We start from the raw sequence: 21,225 nt of genomic DNA on the forward strand, positions 1-21,225 counted from the left end.
AAATGTTGCCTTCACTGACCCACAATGTGTGTTAGGTAACGTATTTTCGTACACGTCAGCCTTCAATTTCACTGTCCTGTCAGTGAGGAGGAACTTTTCCTTTGTCTTGGCTCTGTTGTTATTGCTGTCATTGTGGCGTTTTTCTTCATCCCACCAAGTTTTCTGTCTGTCAGCCTGAAATCAGGACAACAGACGAACAGACCAGCAGACGTCATCCATCCAGATTTTGGTGAACAATACGTGCATTTTTGTTTTTTTCCTGCCCTCCCTCCCTTTCCACGTTCTCCACTTCTCCCTCGCAGGACACAACAAGTGTTTGATTCGCTGTCTGGTCGTGCATATTAATGAGAATGGGATAGCGGGCAGCTTTTAAAAGAGCTGCTGCCTGCCTCTCCACATCAAGCGAGGGGGAGAGAGACCTAAACGAGTGATTGGAGATTCATCCAAGCGCTCGAGACGCACAGACGGAGTTGCACAATCAGCGCTCCAAAGGGACCCCAAAAAGCTGAAAACCCCATTGCTCTTCACGTCTGCCTCCCAGTAGTGGATGTTATCTACATATCGAAAGACTTTTTGTTGATATTTCAGTATTTACTCCTTTGGAAGGCTCGGGTTTTGAGGAACTTCTTTTAAAAAAAAATCTTTTTGAACTTGTGAAGACATGCGTGGGTGCACGACGGTGCTGCTTTTGTTAATGGTGGCCTTATGCTGCCTGAGCGCAGAAGGTAAACACTTTTTTCCTGTTTATCTTAGTTAAAGTTTGTCATTGTTCAAAATGGGCTGTGTGGCGCTTAAGCTGTGATAACTGAACAATTATCGGTAGGTGGAAAATAGGTGGAAGGTGAAAGCAAACGCCTGGTGTGTTGTGTTGTGTTCGTGAAGGGAAAGATAGAGGAATCAACTCATGCTGTGCAGAGTTTGTTTGAAACAAGAGTCAACAGCTGAAGTCAACATTGCTGAAGGGACTCAGTGGTACGTTTGCTTGCATGCCTGTGCTCCAAAAATGAATTTAGGTTGGCATAAACAATGTGTTACCAGTAGTGTGCACTCAATTAGGCACTTTGTTTGTTTCCTAGTATCCATAAACACTGAGATCTTGGAGCTGAACTGTAATAATGAATACCACTGGTGAAAGAAATCTGCTGTTATGATGAGCCTTATGTTGGCAAGCATCCTTGCACCCTGAACAGCCCTCTGGGACACACAGTGTCTGGCAAGACAAGCGAAGCCACCATATGTAACTAAATTAACAGTAACATTTTCCAATTTCAGTTTTTACATAACAATTATTTAAAATACATTTTTCTTTCTGTATCATAGTTTCATTCTCCTTTCGTGTCTGCAGCTGTCAAACTTTGTGGGAAAACTTTATGTCTGTATTTGCCAGGAATAATACAATATAGTACCACCATATATATATGAAAGTAAACAAATGCATCATTTGAGAACAGGTTCAACAGGCATCTCCTTCAGTTCGGTGTGTGTAAAGTGGTGAAGCTGTTTGCCTTTGACAATATAGTAACACCAGTGTTTGCCCATTTTTATTGGCCTTTGTTGTCTGATATGTTGGTGCTCAGTCGCCCTCCACTGTGGGGGCTTGTGACAGATTTAGTGCCTGGCGGTCTGGACAGATAGCAGATGATGGATGAGGGAAACCTTGGACTATCCAGGTCATCACCTCCCATCACAAATATACAGCCCAGCAAAACTAATTTCCTCTGTGTAATATATTCAGTGCTACAGCTAGAAAACTTGCCCTGAACAGGCATCATTTTAAGTTGATCAGAAGATGATGGACGGACATTGTTAAATATTTATCTATGCTTCAGAAGTAAGACGACATGTAGCTTGAATTAGAGGTGCATAGTCTCTCCCTTAGTGCTTGTAGTGCAGGAATTTTATAAAATTAGTGTCTGATAGAGAAGCAACATGATAGTGAGTTAAATGCCGGATAGCTGAAGTCTCAAGTTCTTCGTGCAAGGCATTAAGACCTTTAGGAACCCATGCATCGTCTGAGCTTAATGGGATAAAAGCAGCATCTTTAATTTTGCTGATTTGCAGTGAACAATCAGCAATAGAATAAAACTCGTACAGTGTGGAATTCAAGCCAATTTCCCCATCTACTCAAATGTTTCCATTTTAGTCATGCTTAATATAAAAAGGGGTCTAACTGCATGCCAAATTATATTTCTATTTTAATGTGCCTTTAATTTGACTGTGACTCAAGTAAAAGCATGGAATTTCAGCTGTGTGTTTCCAGATATAAATATAGAAACAGATAACACCCACTTGTCATTTGAATTATAATTCAGAGATAAAGCGGGAGTACTTCGTTGTGATTCCACGCCAGTTTGCTGTCAGATCGCAAAGAATTAACTTCCCTGTCAGTTAAATATCTGTCAGTCTCACTGGAAGTAATTGAGCTTGCATGACAAGTTTATTAGATTTGTGTCTTAGCAGTCTAATGTGTGCATTATATTTCTCAACAGCTTACAAGTGCAGGTGCACCAGAAAAGGACCCAAGATCCGATACAAGGATGTACAGAAGCTGGAGATCAAACCCAAACACCCGTTCTGCCAGGAGAAGATGATATTGTGAGTCAGACTTTGATTCTCTTTCAGTGTGTCACTCTCCATATGTCATTTCTGCCTTTTCTCGTTTCTCTCTCTGCTTTTTTCCTCAGTTCTTATTCCTACTTTACGTTCTTCTTTTTCCTAATCCCTTGACATTTTCCTACCTGCTTACCTGTGTTCCCTTTTTTCCCCCCTTTCCTCTGGTTATTCATCCCCCTTTTCTTCCAGCATGTACTCTGCACATGCTTTGAATACAAATCATACAGTTAGCAGATTACCAGCATATTTAAAGCCGTTCCTGAACCATAATGATACTCCAACATACTGTAAACACATTCAGCAGCCGCGCGCACATTTTGAGAACACCCTTTCGTTGGTGCCTAAAACACTCTGAAAGATTTACAGCGTGATAAACTGATAATTTAATTACTCCCTGTAGACAGGAGGTGAGGATGATTTATTACTTGAAAAGGAGGGGAGGAAGAAAGCAGCGATTTCCAGAACATTCCACTATGTTCAATTACTCAAGCATGAACATTTCCAGACTTTTATTTGTAAATTCAGACATCATGGGCAGTGTGAGAAGTAAGCATCACATAATGATGCAGTCCATCAATCTATCTATTCTATTAATCTATTAAAGTCTAGTTAATGTAAGAATAATGTAATGCTTGTGTGTTCAAAAGACTATTTCTACTTAAACAATAAAAAATGGGCTAAATCACAGATCAGTACTTGATCCTTCTGCCTCTCTCTGCCATCAGACATTTAACCTTTCAGGTCAAAGTTCAAGCACACATACAGCTAATATGCTCATTTTGAGCTCCTGAGGAATGCACCATGAACTTCACCATTGTTAATGGATTCTTCTCCTATAAATTATATTTCAAAAGAAGTAACCCGTAGTGCTTTAAGACAGACACTCTCACCTGAAATTTATAAATACATTCATATTATGCACACAGTCTGTACTACATGATTTCAGCTGATGTGAATGAAGCCCCACACAAGCCAAGAAAAACTATAAAACGCTGTGTGCGTTTCATTTTTTTAAGTTTTTGCTTCAAAGCTAAATGAAGGCACAGCAGATGGGGATGTTATGTCAGCCTCCTGGGACTCTGCTTGGTGTTCAATGCACAATCTCTGCTGCCACCTGCTGCCACATTACAGTATAACACAGAGGACGCGCAGGTTGTGTGATGTGTGGACAGATTTTTATGCTCAAAGTGTTTTCTACCTTTTACAAAAGGTTTGAGATAATATCCAACCATTTAAGTCAGTTTATCGTTTCAGTCGATTTTTAACAGAAAACTAGGTCCTCTTATGTCACAATTTGCTGCTTTTATAGCAATTTTAATTAAGTACAATTGATTATTAAGTTTTAAGTTTGCTGTTGTTCCGTTTTTGTTTTATCATTAATAATTTATTTAAGCTCCAAGTACATTTATACTATTAAAATCATTCATTAATGTTGTTACAGATGCCCTTCCGAAATCAGTACTTTATGGTAATTGGTTGTTGTTGAGTACAGCAAGTAAATGATAATATTTGAAAATTTTAGTGTGTTAATCAGTGTTTCAAATTTCATTTGAAAATTTCAACTTTCAAGTGCTGAATAGTTACAAAATAGCTGTTAGATGTTGTCTCCATCTATCCCAACGTTATATTTTTATGAATGTGATTGCTCTTGAACGCCTTAAGAGAAGCAAAGCCAAATGTTTGCTTAGATGATTACATTTTGAGGATCAGAGGTTAAGGTCACTCTAACCTCACAAAAAACATTTTGGGGCTTAACTCAAGAATTTGCACTGTAAATACTAATAAATTTAACACTCTGTAAACTTCATTACTCATGATTAAGGCTGAAAAGGGCTATTTGAATTCATGACTCCTACCTTACATATTTTATACATAAACTGCAACGTGACTGGCTGGCGGAGGAATACAGCTGCAAAGCGGAGGGATATGTATAGTCACGCATCAAGTGAGTCAAGAAATAAATTGTGTGTGCATTCCAAAAAAACAAACCTCTCAGAAGCATTATATTGTATTTGGTCTGCATCACCTCACAGGTCTGTTTTTCTGTGAGGGTGTTACCCGCCACACAGTCATCATTCAAGGTTGCTCTATTAGCATGAGATGGGGCCCACCAGCCGTTAGTGCCTGGTGAAAAATGAGTCTCAGCAGGCTCCGGAAAGCAACAGAAAGAAAGAGAGTGGGAGAGAAATGAGCAAGAGAGTCCCCTCTTTGGTCATTTGGCTTACAGCGCTTAGTTTGGCATTCTGAGCAGCCACTCCTAACCACAAACATCCACAACCTAGGAGCCCCAAATATCATTCTCCCTATTCCTACCTGTCCTCTCAATTTTCTGTCTTTTCCCTGGACTTCTTTCATGTTCACCTTCCTTTTTTTAATGTCCTTATAACTCAGGGAAGTTTTCAAAGTCAGTGGCTGTGCTTCGGCTACCTAGGTGAATGATAATGAGTCGGAACCAAAGCTCAAACGATCACGGAAATTAGGTTAAATGCAATATACACAGGAAGTTTCATGTTCTATCCATCAAACACACTCAGAACTCAGTTCTTCCACAAGAAAGCACACATAGAGCTATCTAACTAAGGCATCAATTGTGAAACAAAGGGACAACCAAATGGGCAGGAAAATAGAGGCAAAACTCTTTAATCTAATCTTTATAACCACTGAATACAGCCTTCGTATCAAAAGTCAAGTTCCTTTGCAGTCAAGTCATTTAGCATTCATGGTTTGGTGAGCCTTTGAGTGTGTCACTGGATGTTGAGGCCCCCTAGCATGGTGGGTCTTTTGTTTTTTATATTTACCACACTCACTTCTTTCGTCTGAATACGCCACATACAGGCAGTCTGTCTCTGTCGTTGCCAAAAGCAGAGCATTACAGACAGATGAACTGATTCAATGAGCTTAGATGTCACATTTTTAAGTGGCAGCTCCATAATATTGCTTCATTGCCAAAAAAGCTGGCAAAGCTGTGCAAGCGGATCTTTTGAATTCGGAGGGCATTCAGCTGTGGAAATGTTATTGGAGGCAGCTTAGAATAGCCACTAAAATTTGGGGCAAAAACATGTCAGATGTCTTACTACTTAACCAGTCTCTATTCAGCAGACTCAGACTGGCTTTCAGATGGTTTGACTTGCTCACAACAGTGTTTTTACTCCAGTGAAGTTGTGCCTTGAGTTCGTAAGCTGAACTTAACCCTCCAAGTCAAACGGAAAACATTTATTCTGAAATTTTCTTATTTTACTCACTAGCCATTTTTGTTGTCATGATATGATAGCAGTCAGATTCTGGTAAGTGCTTGGCTTTTTAGGGCCACCATATTATTTTTTTTCATAAGTGATGTAGTCGTTGAAATGTCAAAAGCGATCTTACTGAATAGTTGGCAGTCACAGGTGCAAAAATAACTTTTTGCACATTTTAAAAATCTTTTTTAATTTTTATTAGAATAAATAAGAGTGTTACTTTAAGAGTACATGTGTACTTGATACAGACTGGAAAACCTACATGTCATGTTTTTTGGTTTTTTTTAAATCAGTATTTAACCTTTGCTTCTTCTCGGCTCCTGTTCTCAGTGTGACAATGGAGAATGTGTCTCGGTTCAAGGGGCAGGAGTACTGTCTTCATCCCAAACTTCAGAGCACTAAGAACCTGGTCAAATGGTTCCGCATCTGGAAGGACAAGCACAGGTAATAGCCTAACACCAAAAAATAAAAAATAAAAAAAAAATTCAGGTGATGTTAGTTAAAAGTACAGTCAGTCGTGTTTTCAGGTTATTTAATGTGTAATTATATATTTCAGCAAATCGATTTTCACAAACCGAAACATCTAAACATTTTCACAAACTTAAAAATAAGTCTAGATAAAATGTCATCCTCGTCCTGCATCTGAACAAAACCGTGCATGAACACATTTATTTATTCCAAATACTGTCACAATTACTTATGGTAGCAGAGTAGACATGTGACCCTCCCATCCCCGGACAGATGATAACAACCTGACTAAAAAAGCAACAACAGCTGGGTATAAGCTAAAATTATGCCAGCTAATGTTAGGCTCGAGTGTCCTGAAAATCACACTTCCTTCTGTTTGTCTCTGATAAACAGAAGGAAGTGTCGCTAAGAGTCCCAGTTCAAAAATGTTAGATCCATGTTGTCAGCTGAGGTAAAAGCGGACTGACAGCCTACGCTCACTACAGATAAACAGCAGCTAGAATTGTTTGTCCTACGGAGGCCACCCTAGCAAGGATTTTACTCTTGAGTTGGTAGGCATAACAAAACAGAATTGAGCGTGATCTGCATTCTACTGACATCTAGTGGTCGTCTGTCAGGTTTACATGAGAAAAAACGATATAAACACATAGAGTCAGACAGAGTTAGCTTAGTCAAACCCATAAACTATATGTGCAACAGTTAAGGTCCACAAGTGTACTTTTTTTGGAGCTTTTATGTCCAATTTGCTGCCTTTCATGGGAGATAAAGTTTGTGCAGTTACATAAATGTACCAGTTTATGTACCTAAACATAAAACACTGAAGTAACAGAGATAACATAAGCTGTTATGGAAACTTAACCACTTTTAGAGATTTGTTAATGTAAATAAAAGTAAGAATCTAAAGAGCATTTCGTGTATTTGCAATATTGCACAGCTCCATAATTTATATATATTGTCAAATGTTTACAAAACTTCAAAAACCACATTTGATGTAACTCATGGTTATTTGACTTACTGCTGCATTGCTATCATCTAAAAGCAGTCTGGCCATTCTTCTCTGACAAGGCAGTTTTGCCCAGAGAACTGTTACTGAATGTTTTCTCCCTTTGGATTAGCCTCTATAGACCCTGAGATGGTTTTGTGGGAAAATCCCAGTAGATCAGCAGTTTCTGAGATAGTTAAACCACCCCGCACCAGCACTAACAATTATCTCCCCTTTTTTAATGCTCAGTTTGCATTATAAGGTCATTTTGGACACATCTACATGCCTAAATTAAGTGAATTGCTGCCATGTGATTGGCTGATTAGATATTATTAGATATGCATTAACAATCACTTAAACAGGTGTACCTAATAAAGCATTATCTCTTAAAAATTACCATGTTATATCTTCTTTGTCATTTCATTAAGAAGAAATGCATAAACCACTCATAAACATGTGCACATAAAGTTTTTCAAGTTTTATCCCTGACTCTGGGCTGAAACCATATCCTTTATCCTGATGCTTTATTGATTTGTTTTGTTGACACTAGTCTTTTTAACTTCAGAGGTCAGAGTCAGGTCTCAGACAAAAGTCATCTGGACGTATTTTTTCAAAAACAGCATTTCTAAGGGACTGTTGGTTACAGAAGCATTAAAGTCATGTTCATACTACGTGTAAACATTTGATCGCTACTCAAACAGGGACACCTTTTGTAGGAGGCTGAAAAAAAACCTATATTGTTTCCAACCAAAGGAGCAAATCTCGTAAGAGATATATGTTTGTTTTCCACAGGGTGTATGAAGCTTAAAACCATCGCTCTCAACACAAGGATCGTGTGAGACAAATAAAGGACACCAACTCCACCAGGACTACTTTTGTGAAGTACAAGATGTAATCTGCATTGAAGCTGTACTTCTACTTCTTCTGCCTGAGATCTGTCAAGCGCATCAAGAGATATCTACAATTTGTACATAGGCTGGTGGGCTCGCTTTAGTTGGCCATCAGTGTAGTTACAGTCACTCACCACTCCAGTCTTTGCCACTGTAGTTATATTTGTCAAAATGTGGACAACGCCATCTGTGTTCAAACAGTTGTAGGGTTGTTTGGTTGTTATTCAAAGGGGCTTCTGTTTTGTTTTGGCTTTGGTGAAAAATGTGTAAGAAAAAGAAATTCTGAGGAAAGACAAATATTTCTCTTAAAAATACAGTGTATTGGTGTTTAATCATTGCAGTTTCCACTTTTCCGTATACTATTCAGTATGACAGGTATATTTATATAATCAGCGTATAAGGTTTAGCTACGAGGGCGCAGTTGAAATAACGGGATAAAGGTTCTCCATAAATTAGATTCTCTGTATCTGTAGAGGAGAGTCAGTCAGTGTGTGATTATATTTTATACAGAAGTTGTTTTTATTCAGACAGATTATGGAGGTCCGACAGTCAGTGTGTGTGTGTGTGTGTGTGTGTGTGTGTGTGTGTGTGTGTACGCATCTGTGAGTGTTTTAACCATTTCCATCTTAATAAAAATTCATCTTCAGAGGGACAACTGAATAAATTTTTTGCAAACTGTTCTCATACTTAACCTGCAGAGTGCAGATTCAATAAATATTAAAAAGTAAAACAGGTCATCTGTGCCATCACTGCTACAGTCTGTTTATTGGAAATTGTCCAAATAGGTCATTACTAAGTACACTAAGAATATAAGAATCCTAGCGGTTTATGACGAATGACTATATGTTTCCATATTTTCACACTGGCTGAAAGATTTTTTTAATTGACCTACATATCGTGGCATCCTTAAAAAGATGAGTCAGTCCTGCGATAGCACCAGTCGACAACATCTTGATTTTTCAAACCTATTTAAACTCTTTAACGCCTGCTGAAAATGTAAAATAATAATAATTAGAGTAATTTTGGTAAATATTTGTCAGACAGAAGTAAAATGTGCTCTGGGCTTTACTGCACCTACAACAGTAAAGCAAAAATAAATTACAGTGACATTATCAATAGTTACAAACTCTGCCCAGTGAAATAGTCTGGTTTCCTGGTGTGTTTTTGTTAGCTTATGGACAATAATGAAGCTCAATGGCACAAAAGAATGAAATATATCAGGATTTGGTTACATAGAAAATATTTTCTTTTGTATGTCTTCTTTTTTGTTGTATGATTTATATATATATATATATATATATATGTATATATATATATATATATATATATACATATAGTAGAAATGTTGGTTGTTATCAGAATTGTCATTTATGATGGAGTTTGTGTTATTTTTGACGTTAGAAAGGCGTTGGAAAAGTAATGCTTTGCTAAGGACGATTTGGCTGAATCTTCCAAGAGTCTGAATTACAATTACTGCCCACACAGAAGACAACACTCACAACAATTTAAGCTGTATGGCCATTATGGGCTTTTTTTTATTTTTTCATTTGTTTGCTTTTTCCTGTAGTCCTATATGGATGACTTCAGTAGATCACCTAACCAACTCTTTCATTTGAGTTATTTTTTTGTATGTTGTGGACAAGCTATATACAAAAACACCACATTTCCTTTACCTTTTGAATAATGTGCATTATATATATATATATATAAAAAGAAGCATTTTGTAAGTGGAAACATATAGCCTATACGTTACTGAGAATAAAGAATAAATTCAACTTAAGACTTTATAGCATCATGTATATTGTATTACTGCATTATAGCTGTTTTTTGCTATTTAAATCTTGGTTTGGTAACAGATTCTTGGAGGGTGTGTGTTTGAAATAGCCCACCAAGCTCACTGTTAGACCTTCCTTAGATTGTTAAACAATAAACACAGCAATAAAGTGTCTATAGAGTGTCTATAGAGCTTGTGTCAGTTTGTGTTTGTATTTAATTCATTTAGTTAAACTATTGAATTATAGTTCAACTGAAACAACAAAGAAACCTTTTTTTCTTACAACATATTCCACCAGGTGGCGGTAAATACCCATATGGTCACATTTAATATCCTGAAAGTGACTTTGCTCCACTGTATTTATACATAAAATACATTCATGTTAAGTAATATAATGCATAACTAATATAGTACATGTATTTATCATGTCACTAGGTGCAGTATAGGCTGGCTGGATATCAAATACGTGTCATGCTCTTTTATTCACTTTAATCTCTAAAAGTGGTTACGTTTTCATACAGGAATATGTTATCTCTATTACTTCAGTGTTTTATGTTTAGGCACATAAACTATTCATTTAATGATTAATTAACTTGCAACTATCTTTATGTAACTGCACAAACTCTATCTGCCGAAAGGCAGCAAATTGAAGATAAAAGCTCGAGAAAAAAAAAAGCACACCTGTGGACCTTAAGGTTACAATTGTTACACATATAGTTTATGGGGTGGACTTTGTTGTAAAGGCTCAGGTTTATTATTCTGCCAGCATATGAACAAAGGGGTGTTTAATAAAGTATATGTAGTTAAAGGTTTTAGTTTATACATTTATTCATTAGTTTTATTTGTAAGAAGCAATGTACAAAAACAAAAAACAAACAAACACATATCTAACATGCAAGTAATAATAGAAACCGCTGTGTTGATGGGGGCTGTATACATGTTGATACTTTCCATCTCTTGGTACATGGATGTAAAGCATTGCTGTTGAATAAAATGTGTAATATGAGGTGGCAAAAGTGTAAAGAATCTTTGTATTATCAAGCATACAATAGCAATAGTACGTTATTATTTCTAAAATATAAAAAAGAGATTATTAGACTGAACTTACAGCACTGTGCAAAAGTCTAATGCCACTCCTTTCTTTATATTTTGCTTCCAAGGAGCCAGACTTCCATGTAATATTTTAAAAGCAGTTCTCCAGGCTTTCTGAAATTCTTTTACAATTTTTCTTAGACATTGGCTGCTTTTTCTTTAATTTTCAGTCCATTCCTTGTACCAGAGCCTTTTTACATTTTCTACTGTTTGTGAAGCCATTCAAGCATAAAAAAGCCACACAACTCAGGGGAAGAACCAGTCTTGCACAATAGTGTAACATAGCCAAAACCAAATTTTAAATGTATTTTTAGTCACTTTGTTACTAGCAGAATGTTGTAAAAACACATTTGGTTATAAAAAAAAAAAAAAAAAAAGTGAAACATTACACAGTTTGCCACGAATAAAATGTTTTTTGCGCTAGCAAGGTGCCTCCTGAAGAGATATAAGCCCAAGTGTGTTTTTGCCTTACATACTGTACTTACTTTTACGTTTACACATTTGTGAGTAAATCGCTGCACCTATTTCCTATTTCCCATCACCTATTATTTACCTAGCAACTATATATATATATAAAACACATACTTGGAATAGACACTGGATTATTACTGTTATAAGTAGATAAAAAAAAAATCAGCCACAGATGCGTTTTAAGCCGTCTCTGCCTGTCTACAGCTGTCTGCAAGGCGGGGTCAGTATTTGGCAGCTGTCTCCTGCTGCGCTCACAGTAAAAGAGGCGGGGCCAGTATTTGGCAGGTTCGTCCCTGGAGGGTGTGTGTGTGTATGTGTGCGAGTCTCTCCAAGCAACGACCTGCGAACGGGCATCCGAGCCAGTCTGAGCAAAAAACAGGAACCACATTAATTTCGAGTGTCTTTGCAATGTTCCCGACGATATTTCTACATTATTTGCTTTGATCTCGTCAAAGTTACCGTCTCACCAGACGTCGGCTTCAAAAACGAAACAAGAAATTAATGCATCTCGCTCCGCTTTCCTGTTTGTTTTGACCTGGTAAGGTACCCCGGAGCGTCTGATTAGCTTTCCTTGCTAACAGCTCTTCTTCTGGTTCTCTCAGCATCTTAAACGCTAACTAATGCTAGCCTGCTAAGCTAACTCTGTCTGACCATTTCTATTATGTGTTTATATCATTTTTTCTCATGTATACCTGATAGGATATATCTGCTCTACATGTGTCTTTACGTAGAGGCTAATATTAAAGCGCACAGCCGGGCTTAAAACCGTTTGCGACTACATTTGTGGTCACTGTGAGCTAGCGGCTAACGGATAGCACCGAATAGCAGTTCCATCACATCTGTGGCTCCTCCGCAGGCACGGCAAGCTAACTCGGAGACAGAAAAAGAAACTCTTAAATAATTGAGTGTTTAAGGTTTTTATCAGTGCCGCAAGAAAAAAAATACTCAATGCGGGTTTTTTTTTTTTAAAGTTTTGTGTACATTTGATAATATATATAAATTATGGAGTTGTGTGATATTGGTTGTGCATGAAGAATATGAGACGCAGTAGGATAGTTTAAAATCACCCGGTTATGACGGGTTTTTTGTACAGAATTATACGGAAACCGTTTTGAAATCTGTGTTCCTGGAATTCGCGTTCTCCCGAGTTGTAGATGGTGGTTTCATTTTCTGTTCTGTTTATCTCTGGAAAGCTTCATCACTGACACAGATGCTTCCTGCTCGGATGCATTTAACTGTGTGTGCTGGAATGTTCGCCAGTGTTTAGGTTCACATGATTTGATATGAAGCTGTGCTGATCCAGATGAGGATATGTATATGTGCAATAATTGCTTCAGCAATGGCGTTACATTCAAATGAGAGGCTGACGTTTATTTCTGAGCACTTTGAAGTCTTGGTGATTGCATAATGGCATCCGGCAACATGTCAAGAAGCATGACGGATTGGTCTTCATACGCTGTATAGTGTGCATAAGTTAAACAACTTCCATGTGTATGAAAACTAGACTGTAATTCATAATTATTCATAAATATTTGGCCAATTTAGGTCATAAATAAGGCATTAGTTAAGAGGAATTTATCAGTATATCAAGCTATGTTGTTAGTAATATTATTTCTGTGCCTACCATATAGGTTCAGAATAATTTTTTCACTTCATGACTTGTAGGAGTTAATTCTGTTAAACCCTTTTAGTTTGAATGCATTTCAAACTACAGCGCACCTAAATAATATACATTCACAATTATTAGTTATACCTCTTCAAGTGCTCATCCACAAATACCTAATTAGCAAGTCACATGACAGCAGCTCAATGGATTCAGGCATGCAGACTTTGTCAAGTCAACCCCCTGAAGTTTAAACTTAGCATCAGAATGAGGAAGAAAAGTGGTTTCAATAACTTTGAACATGGTATGACTGTTGGTGCCAGATGGGCTATTCTGAGTATTTTCTTACACACCTCTCTGTACTATGCATAAGTAAAACAAGTACTCTCACAATCTAGTTTGAAGTTGAGTCTGGTCTGGAAAAGGGAAAATATCCAGTGAGCAAAAAATCTTTGGATAAAAAACCTTGTTTGTGCCAGAGGCCAGAGAAGAAAGCTGCTTTGAGTTGATAGGCAGTCAACAGGGACTCGAATATCAGCAGTTGGGCACAACTGTCTTAAAATTGTGTTTAAATGGTACATAATAACTTCAAAATAAAATGTTTGCTGCAATGCTACCTTTGCCCCTGTTTTTAAATAAAGTCAATATATGGCAAGTCTTTGTTGTAAAGCTTTGATACAAACTCCATTTGGACTTGTCAGGATAAACAGTCTGTTAGCCTTGAGGAATTACCCAGTATGCTGTTAAGTGGCATAATTGTGTAAATATGAAGTTATTAATTAAATAGTTTGTTTGACAACTTGTGTCCTATGATTGTTCCCAGTTGAAGAGAGCTACTTGCAGATTTGTAATGGCTGTCCTTATTAATGTGTATGATTCATAGGACAGGAACTGTGAGTAAGAAGACTGTACAGTGATAAAAGCCCCCTTCTCATGCGTTTCAGCAGTATCCATGGCAGTAATAAGATAAATAATAATATAAGCTATTTGAAAAGACACGGTGGGCGTTATATCTTTTAACTGGTACAGCATTTATGAAGATTGGTACCTTTGCTCACCACTGGGTAATTTACAGTCATAAACACCAGGCTTCGAGCTTTTTGTAATAAAAAGCTCTGTTTTACTTTGGTAGTAAATGATACATTTCTGTTGTTTGTCAGACAAAACAAGTTAACTAGATTTCAAAGTATGCTATGAAAAGCTTTTTATGAAATTTAAATTTAAAAAATATGTAATTAAGTTGTTCTCTGACATCATCAGCTAACCAAATGATGGGGATGGCATTTTGATAACTAGAGATATACTAATATATCAACAGAACATTTGCATTGGTCTTCATGAGTCAATTTTATCAGTTTTATAATGGGTAAATATATACCAGGATTGTTACAAAAGGCTGAAAGACTTCTAACAGTTATGTTAAGAGCTGTCCAGACAACATCTTTGTTTTTGATACTAGTTTATTAACAAAAAGCTTAAAAAAAATTAGATTATATGTTATTTATGTCACAAAACTGTCCTGGCAGTAATTTAATACAGAAGCAACCTCTGATTTATTTCTATATTGTGTTGAGCTCTTCAGATATAAAATAAGAATTGTTTTTATCTACTTTAGTCTTAGGCCTTCTCAGTACAGTATAACCTGTTACCAAAACTCTAATGTCTAAGAAACAACAGGTGGATCTATACAGGTCAGTGGAAAAAATGAAAAGTAGTTGTAAAGTCAGCTGCTGTAAAAACACCTTGGATTTAATCTGACAGTACTTTACAATCTAAAGTGGTCTTATACAACAGTCCTCCAATAAAGTCTACCTTAATAAAGGTTATAATGCTCCATGTTTGATGAAACTGTTTACGCAAAGTGTTGATTCAGCTTTATGGTCATTCTAGAGTTGAGTTCTGGAGTTGTTGGTGTAAATGGACTGGATAATGGGAGCGCAAACCTCTCTCTAATAAAAACTGATCAGTATGATTTTATTGTGATTGGTTTTGAAATGGGCTGCATTAGCTTTAACTCAATGTTTAACTGTAGTTAAAATCTATTTTAAATTTTTATTACTCCTCCAGTGATTTTTTTCAATGTATATGCACTTTTTTCCCACAGTGTATATACATGCATGTTAGGTTAACTGGTGATTCGAAATTGGCTATAGGTGTGTATGTGAGTGTGAAGGGATGACTTTCCATTTATGCTAGCCCTACAACAGACTGGCAGCCTGTCTAGGGAGTACTTTACCTCTCACTACATGAAAACTGAGAGAACTGTTCCAGCCGTAAGTTGGGTAAGATGGATGGATGAAACTGTAAATTTTCCAAAAATGGTGACAATGGCTCTTACTCTTAGAGACTCTTAGAGTGGAGTGTAACATATTAAGCCCTAAATACGGGAGAAAAAGCAGTAATTTCTCATATTGTGACAGGAATCGGTATGATTTTCAAATACTCAAGTTGTCATCCACTAATAAAAAATGAGTAGTGACTGGGTGCTGGCGTAGCTCACTGGGTTGAGTAGGGGATCCATATGCCACATTCAAGAATAATTGGATAAGTTAGTATTTTTTTTCATGAGATGCCTAGATGTTAACAGCTGGAAATTTAATAATTAGAGTAATTATTTTACCTCTAGTCACCTATTAACTAAATGTAACTAGCTATTAATGCTCCAATATTCCATACAGATTCCCAGCTATTTTGGATAATTGTGAATATGGAGGTCATTAAGATGCATAAGGAATTTACTTTTTTTTTTTTTCAATTCACATTAAGTGTACTTAAACTGAACCTGCAGCCCTTTATATGGAGTCTCTCACGTATGCACATACCAACAGAGTCAGAACTCTCCAGCCTCCTACAGTGTCAGATAAGACATACATGTAAGACGACCCATAGTTTTTATATGGAAGGAAAAACACACGCACACACAGCAGTGTCAAAATCACACAGCTGCCTGGAGTGTGAAACTATTGTTGCCAGGTCATTGAATGTTTTTTTTTTTTTTTTTAAGATGCTGTGGATAGGGCCTCAAGCCAAACTAAATATGCCCCAAAGTTTGCTAAAGCTGGAGCAATACTACCAGAAAGTTACAAAGTTAAATCTCATTAGGTTTATGTTAGCACTTGTATATCAAATATGCTCCATAACTTATAACTAGTAGAATTGGTGAAAACACCATTTGTATGTTTGTATGTCATGTGTAAGCACAAGACTAAGTACTCAGTGATGGAAAACAACAAACTCCCATGAAAAGGAGTAACAATATCAAAGTATGTAGCTACAAGCTGAGGAAATCCAAAGCACTGCCTTCTGTTGTAAATTAAACCAAAACTGCCCAAAGGCAGTGTCATGCTGTGTGTCACTGACCTGGCTCAAAGACTGTGTAAATGGAGATGGTTCACTGGGTGGCTGAAGAAACAAAAGCTTCTACATGAGAAAAAAAAAAAAAACCTCATAGAAGCTTTTTTCCCCATATTTTGTCATTTACCTTGAATAACAAAGAATATCAGAACTTTAACTGTACAAATGATGAAAATCACCCTTTGGTTTGATAAATGCCAAACGCGTACATGCTTTAGGACTTCCACCAACAGATATGACTAGTATGATCCTTTTGATGTAATTGCTAAGTGCTCTCAAACATGGAGCTATCACTGTTTCCTCAATGACAGCTTCCTCAGTAAAAATCGCTGTGTCGGGTAATTATGAAATCAGGAAGTCACGTGAAAGTACAGTTTGTGACTACTTCTAAAAAGTATGTAAGTTATCAAGCTCCTTGTGGTATGAAATAATACTTTGCAGAAGTGGTCAGCAAGGAGAGTGGTAAGGGGGATAGATAGCACTTAGGTCTGGTATAAACTAAATGTCCCACGTATAAACTGATCTATGGAGAGTGCTAGAGAATCAGTCTTGTGTAAAGATCTGACTGATCATCTTTAAAAGATCAGTGATGAGTACCATGAAGGGAAAAACTATGAAAAAGAGAGATGGAGTTTGGGGGGGGGGAAGTAAACCAAAACCCTTATTACACTTTGAAAGACTTGATGGATCTTTTTGCTCATGTCTGAGTGCGAAATACCTTAAAAGGCCTTGCAGCCTCCAGGCTTTGTGGGTCAGAACTGTTTGGGCAGCAACAATAGTCCAATAGAGAGTGGTTACAATCTTTTGATAATTTGTATTTACAATGTTTGAAAATTCCACATCAGAAATTGATAATTACATTTATACGTTTAAAATAATTCACTTTGTTTAGTATGTTAGTAGATAAACAGTATACTTCTCACTGGTTTTGATCTTGTTTCTATTTGCTGTAGTTATTTGATGAAAGCAGTTCTTAATTTTAGTTTGGAGTTCATTTGAAAAGCAGAGGGCTACAGTATTCAATTAGGCAGATGGAGAAATCCTGTACTGAGCAGCTGGTTAGGGTTAAGTAATCTGGGGCTGACACCGTGTTCTCAGTAGGTTTAAGGGCAGTGCCCTAGCCGTACAGCATCTGCTGAGTGTCGAGCAACCACAGAGATTGCATGGTGAGCAAGGTCATATGACTGGAAATACAGAATGACAATGACCATAAAATATATGTGTAACTCTTAGCACTATTTTCTACAATATTTGCAGACCTTTGTATATTAAGTCTGTGGTTTTCTTCCTGCTTTGGAAAGCCCCAGTCGCTAAATATCTCTAAGCGTATTGGTTTCTATATCTATTTTCAGTTTTGGTTTGCATAATTATAAATATATATATATATATATATATATATATATATAAAACAGCTACTGGAAACTAAAGACTGAATTGGTTTAGTTGCCCAAGTTTCCTTGTTTTTTATTAGTAGAAAGAAATAGTGACTCACTTTTGTTGATTATTTTTTCTTTATAATGTATGTAAGTGACTTCACACATATTTCACATATACTATCACAACTGGGGTGGGTGATCAGTAAAAACAAAACTTGAATTCACCCTTGTTTTAAGTCCTGTTTAAGGCAAATTGCAGTCAGTAAAGCCAACAGTCAGTCAGCTGTTACTGCATGCTTTCAAACCTCTTGAATTATACTTGTTACAGGTAGGGCGAGGCTTTGCAAATGGCTAATACATTAATTTGACCTTGACCTCAGAGGTGAGTTTTCCTGTCTTGATTTGGCAGTAGTGCTGTTTGGCTTGGATTGAAGGGTAAAGTTAGTTTGCTGGCAGCAAACTCAGCTATTAAAACCTCTCAACACTGCTCTGGAGCCATTTCAGGTCAAGTCATTTCTTACTTAGATCTGGGATCAGCTGTGCTCACTTGTTCAGCATTGGCTTTTGCACAGAAACTCATTTAATGGGATGTACTTTGGTTTATTTTCATCTGGGCACATTAGGGGTTTATGTTACAATGTTACATGAATATGATGGATACTCTCTATTACTGTTCATATAAATCAGTAAAATTAAGGAAATATTTTTAAACATTTATAAAAATCATAGCAAACACATTAGAACTGTTTAAAGTTGTACACAAAGGCCATGCATTATATAAAACTAGACATGCATGGGAAACTACATTTTAATAATTATTTATGTTAGTTTTTAAGTATCAGAATCATTAGGTTGAACAACAACAACTAAGTGATTATAATATCATGAAACAGTTCCCTTGAAGTCTGCAAACAATAATATGAATTGTTTCCCATCCTTAATATTTTGTTTACATTACACTTTAATAAGTGCACAGTCTTTCTAGATTCTGTTGTGTGTTTCAGTTTTCCCAGATGGGTTTCTACTTACAAAAAGAAAATTACATCATTACTCTGGATACTTTGTACATGCTGTTCCTTTTTCCACACGTGGAATGAGTTGGGTAAAAAAATGGTGCTTTTTCAATTACATTTTTGGTCATTTGCATTGACTTTAATTATCTATTATACCTCTCTTCTTATCATAGTAAAAAATGGCAAACAAAATTTAGCAAGTGCATCTTGAAGAGAAAATCGACTCTTTTGTGTGTTCGATGCATGTGGAGAACAAGCATTGACTTGTGGCTACAGAGCAATTATTGAGAAGCAAATCCTCATTGATCTAAGCTCATTTCTCTGCCCTTTTTGGTGAGAATGCAAAACTGCCTAAACGTAATGGCTAAAATATCCTTCTTAATTAGCCTAACTACTTACCACCATGTAGATTTGTTCACTTAAAACAAGTTAAAAATATAAAAAGATGCAGTTAAAGGAAGTAAAAGACAGCAGCAAAAGCTATAATTAAAATGTCACTTCCTCTATTCTCTGTGAAACTATAGCTTGAACTCGTATCAGATTTTGCTTGGTCACTGTTTAAATGCTCTTCAGCCTGTTCATTTGTCAGCTTATGCTCACAGCTGGTGTTTTGATCTATTGTTTACACACAGGAGCTCACACACAGATGGGAATGACAAGACTTGTACTATCCTGTGTAGGCTATTAGTTCTGTGTTAATTGAGCCTCATGCAGTCTTTGTATAGTAATGCAAAGAATGTTCATTCTGTGGTACTGGACAACAGGCTTGGGATTTCCTCATTGTTTGAGTTTGACTTTCCCATTGCACCGTCACTGCTTTCACAGAGATGCCAGACATACACGATGTACAAAGGCAACAGTGAAGTAAAATACCGGCAGAATACTGGCCCAAAGTTGGAGTGCAGACATTTGGAAATTTCCATCAATGTGAGAACGAGTGAGAGAAAGAGGTGATACAGATCGATGCTAAATCAATAAAGCTCAACGTCATTGCCTCAAAGCAAGCTGGGCCCAGTAGCTCCTCCAAGCTCTGCTAAGGTCGGGCTACCACCTAATCTGTGATGCTTTGATGGTGAACTGAAATGAATGTGTTGAGGTATATGAAAGCTGTGGAAACAAAACATTTACTTTCAAATGTGTAAGTCGTGTATTTCAGTAGGAAGTGTACTTCACACCAGTGGTGCATATTTTGTCACCATGGCAACTAAGAAAAAAGAAAGACATAGCAATTGTATTTACTATGTATTTAATAGATATCAGTACCATCAAAATAAATAACCAAAATAATATGCATACAAGACATGAAATATATATCACCATACAAAACCTATCCATAGATTATACACCTGCTGAATTTTGTGTGAACCACACCTGAATGTTAAAATGACAACTGCAGTTACTTAACAGTACCAGTTTGAAATCAGTCTGTTGAATTAAAACCCCAATTTTACAGTAATTAATGTTCTTGTTCATAATCTTTTGCATAATTTTTCTTGATAGAGGGTAATTACTTTGTTGCTGTAGATGCTATCGTTTGATCAAAAACCACTGGTTTATTATTACTTAGTTTTTTAAGGATATATTAGTGTTAGCTCCAGGGGGACAATTTAAAGCACGGTTTTCACCTCTGAAGGCCTGAGGAAAATAATAATTCGTTTATGATATAAGGCCTCTAAACAAAAAAATCTTCAACTACATAATTGCTCTATCGGGATTGGCGTGATAAAGAGGCTGCACTAAAAGTTGATAATACACTATCAAAAGTCACTTTTATCTTTTATGTAACATTGCTGAATGTTCAAGTAATGGCCTACTGTCATCCAGACATGGTATAATTCACGACAGTAAAGCTACAGTATATAGCCAATGCTTAGACAGTAATATACAGTATGTATACTGTATAATAGACTTCTCTGGGAGATTGCACAGTTCGTGTGCAAGTTACCTTTTTTAAGATGGTTATATTTAATAAAATATGACCTTAACCATTTCTTTAGTTGAAGAAAAATCCGATTTGGGTTATTGGTAAAGTGTTAAAAAAATAAATTCTGTATGTCTGTTTACCCAGATGGCAACCAATCAAACTTTATGCAAATGTCCCAAACAAAATGCTGCTTTCCCTCCACTCCCACATTTGGCTGCACAGAGCTGCACTTGTGTTTCCACTGTAGGCGTTAGAGCGTTTTTCAATGTCAAAGCCCTTCTGGGAAGCTAAGAAAGGTTGTTTTTTTTTTACTGTTTCCCTTGAAAGGCACATAAGTCGGATGAAATTTTAAGACAAATTAATTCAAAGGCCTTCATAAATCAGTTGGTTGTTTATCCATAAAATATCAGTATAAAGTAGCAGACAATA

The 21,225-nt window shown here is 36.7% G+C and overlaps 2 protein-coding genes across 5 annotated transcripts in view; both read left to right on the forward strand.

Moving 5' to 3' along the window:
- Positions 1 to 327: 327 nt before the first annotated feature.
- Positions 328 to 9,330, forward strand: cxcl14 (chemokine (C-X-C motif) ligand 14). The gene is made up of 4 exons (XM_003443396.5): positions 328 to 725; positions 2,490 to 2,595; positions 6,180 to 6,293; positions 8,092 to 9,330. The coding sequence occupies exons 1-4, from the start codon at positions 662 to 664 to the stop codon at positions 8,105 to 8,107; spliced, it is 300 nt and encodes a 99-aa protein (XP_003443444.2). The 5' UTR covers positions 328 to 661; the 3' UTR covers positions 8,108 to 9,330.
- A 2,479-nt stretch (positions 9,331 to 11,809) lies between these two features.
- The window catches only part of fam13b (family with sequence similarity 13 member B), a 67,744-nt gene continuing 58,328 nt past the window's right edge, over positions 11,810 to 21,225 (forward strand). For 2 of the 4 annotated variants that reach the window (XM_005467272.4, XM_019364175.2), the window contains exon 1: positions 11,810 to 12,064. The gene's annotated coding sequence lies outside the window, so the exon portion shown is untranslated. The remainder of the gene's footprint in view (positions 12,065 to 21,225) is intronic. The other 2 variants (XM_005467275.4, XM_019364177.2) reach the window with 1 other exon arrangement.

Source organism: Oreochromis niloticus, linkage group LG2 (genome assembly GCF_001858045.2).
Source record: "Oreochromis niloticus isolate F11D_XX linkage group LG2, O_niloticus_UMD_NMBU, whole genome shotgun sequence".
Lineage (NCBI taxonomy): Eukaryota > Metazoa > Chordata > Actinopteri > Cichliformes > Cichlidae > Oreochromis > Oreochromis niloticus.

What these genes read in the sequence shown, in the direction of transcription:
- cxcl14 (XM_003443396.5), top strand. Translation starts at nt 662, where the DNA reads ATGCGTGGGTGCACGACGGTGCTGCTTTTGTTAATGGTGGCCTTATGC. An exon ending in ATGCTGCCTGAGCGCAGAAG is followed by an intron (nt 726 to 2,489) that starts GTAAACACTTTT and finishes ATTTCTCAACAG; the next exon opens with CTTACAAGTGCAGGTGCACC. An exon ending in TGCCAGGAGAAGATGATATT is followed by an intron (nt 2,596 to 6,179) that starts GTGAGTCAGACT and finishes TCCTGTTCTCAG; the next exon opens with TGTGACAATGGAGAATGTGT.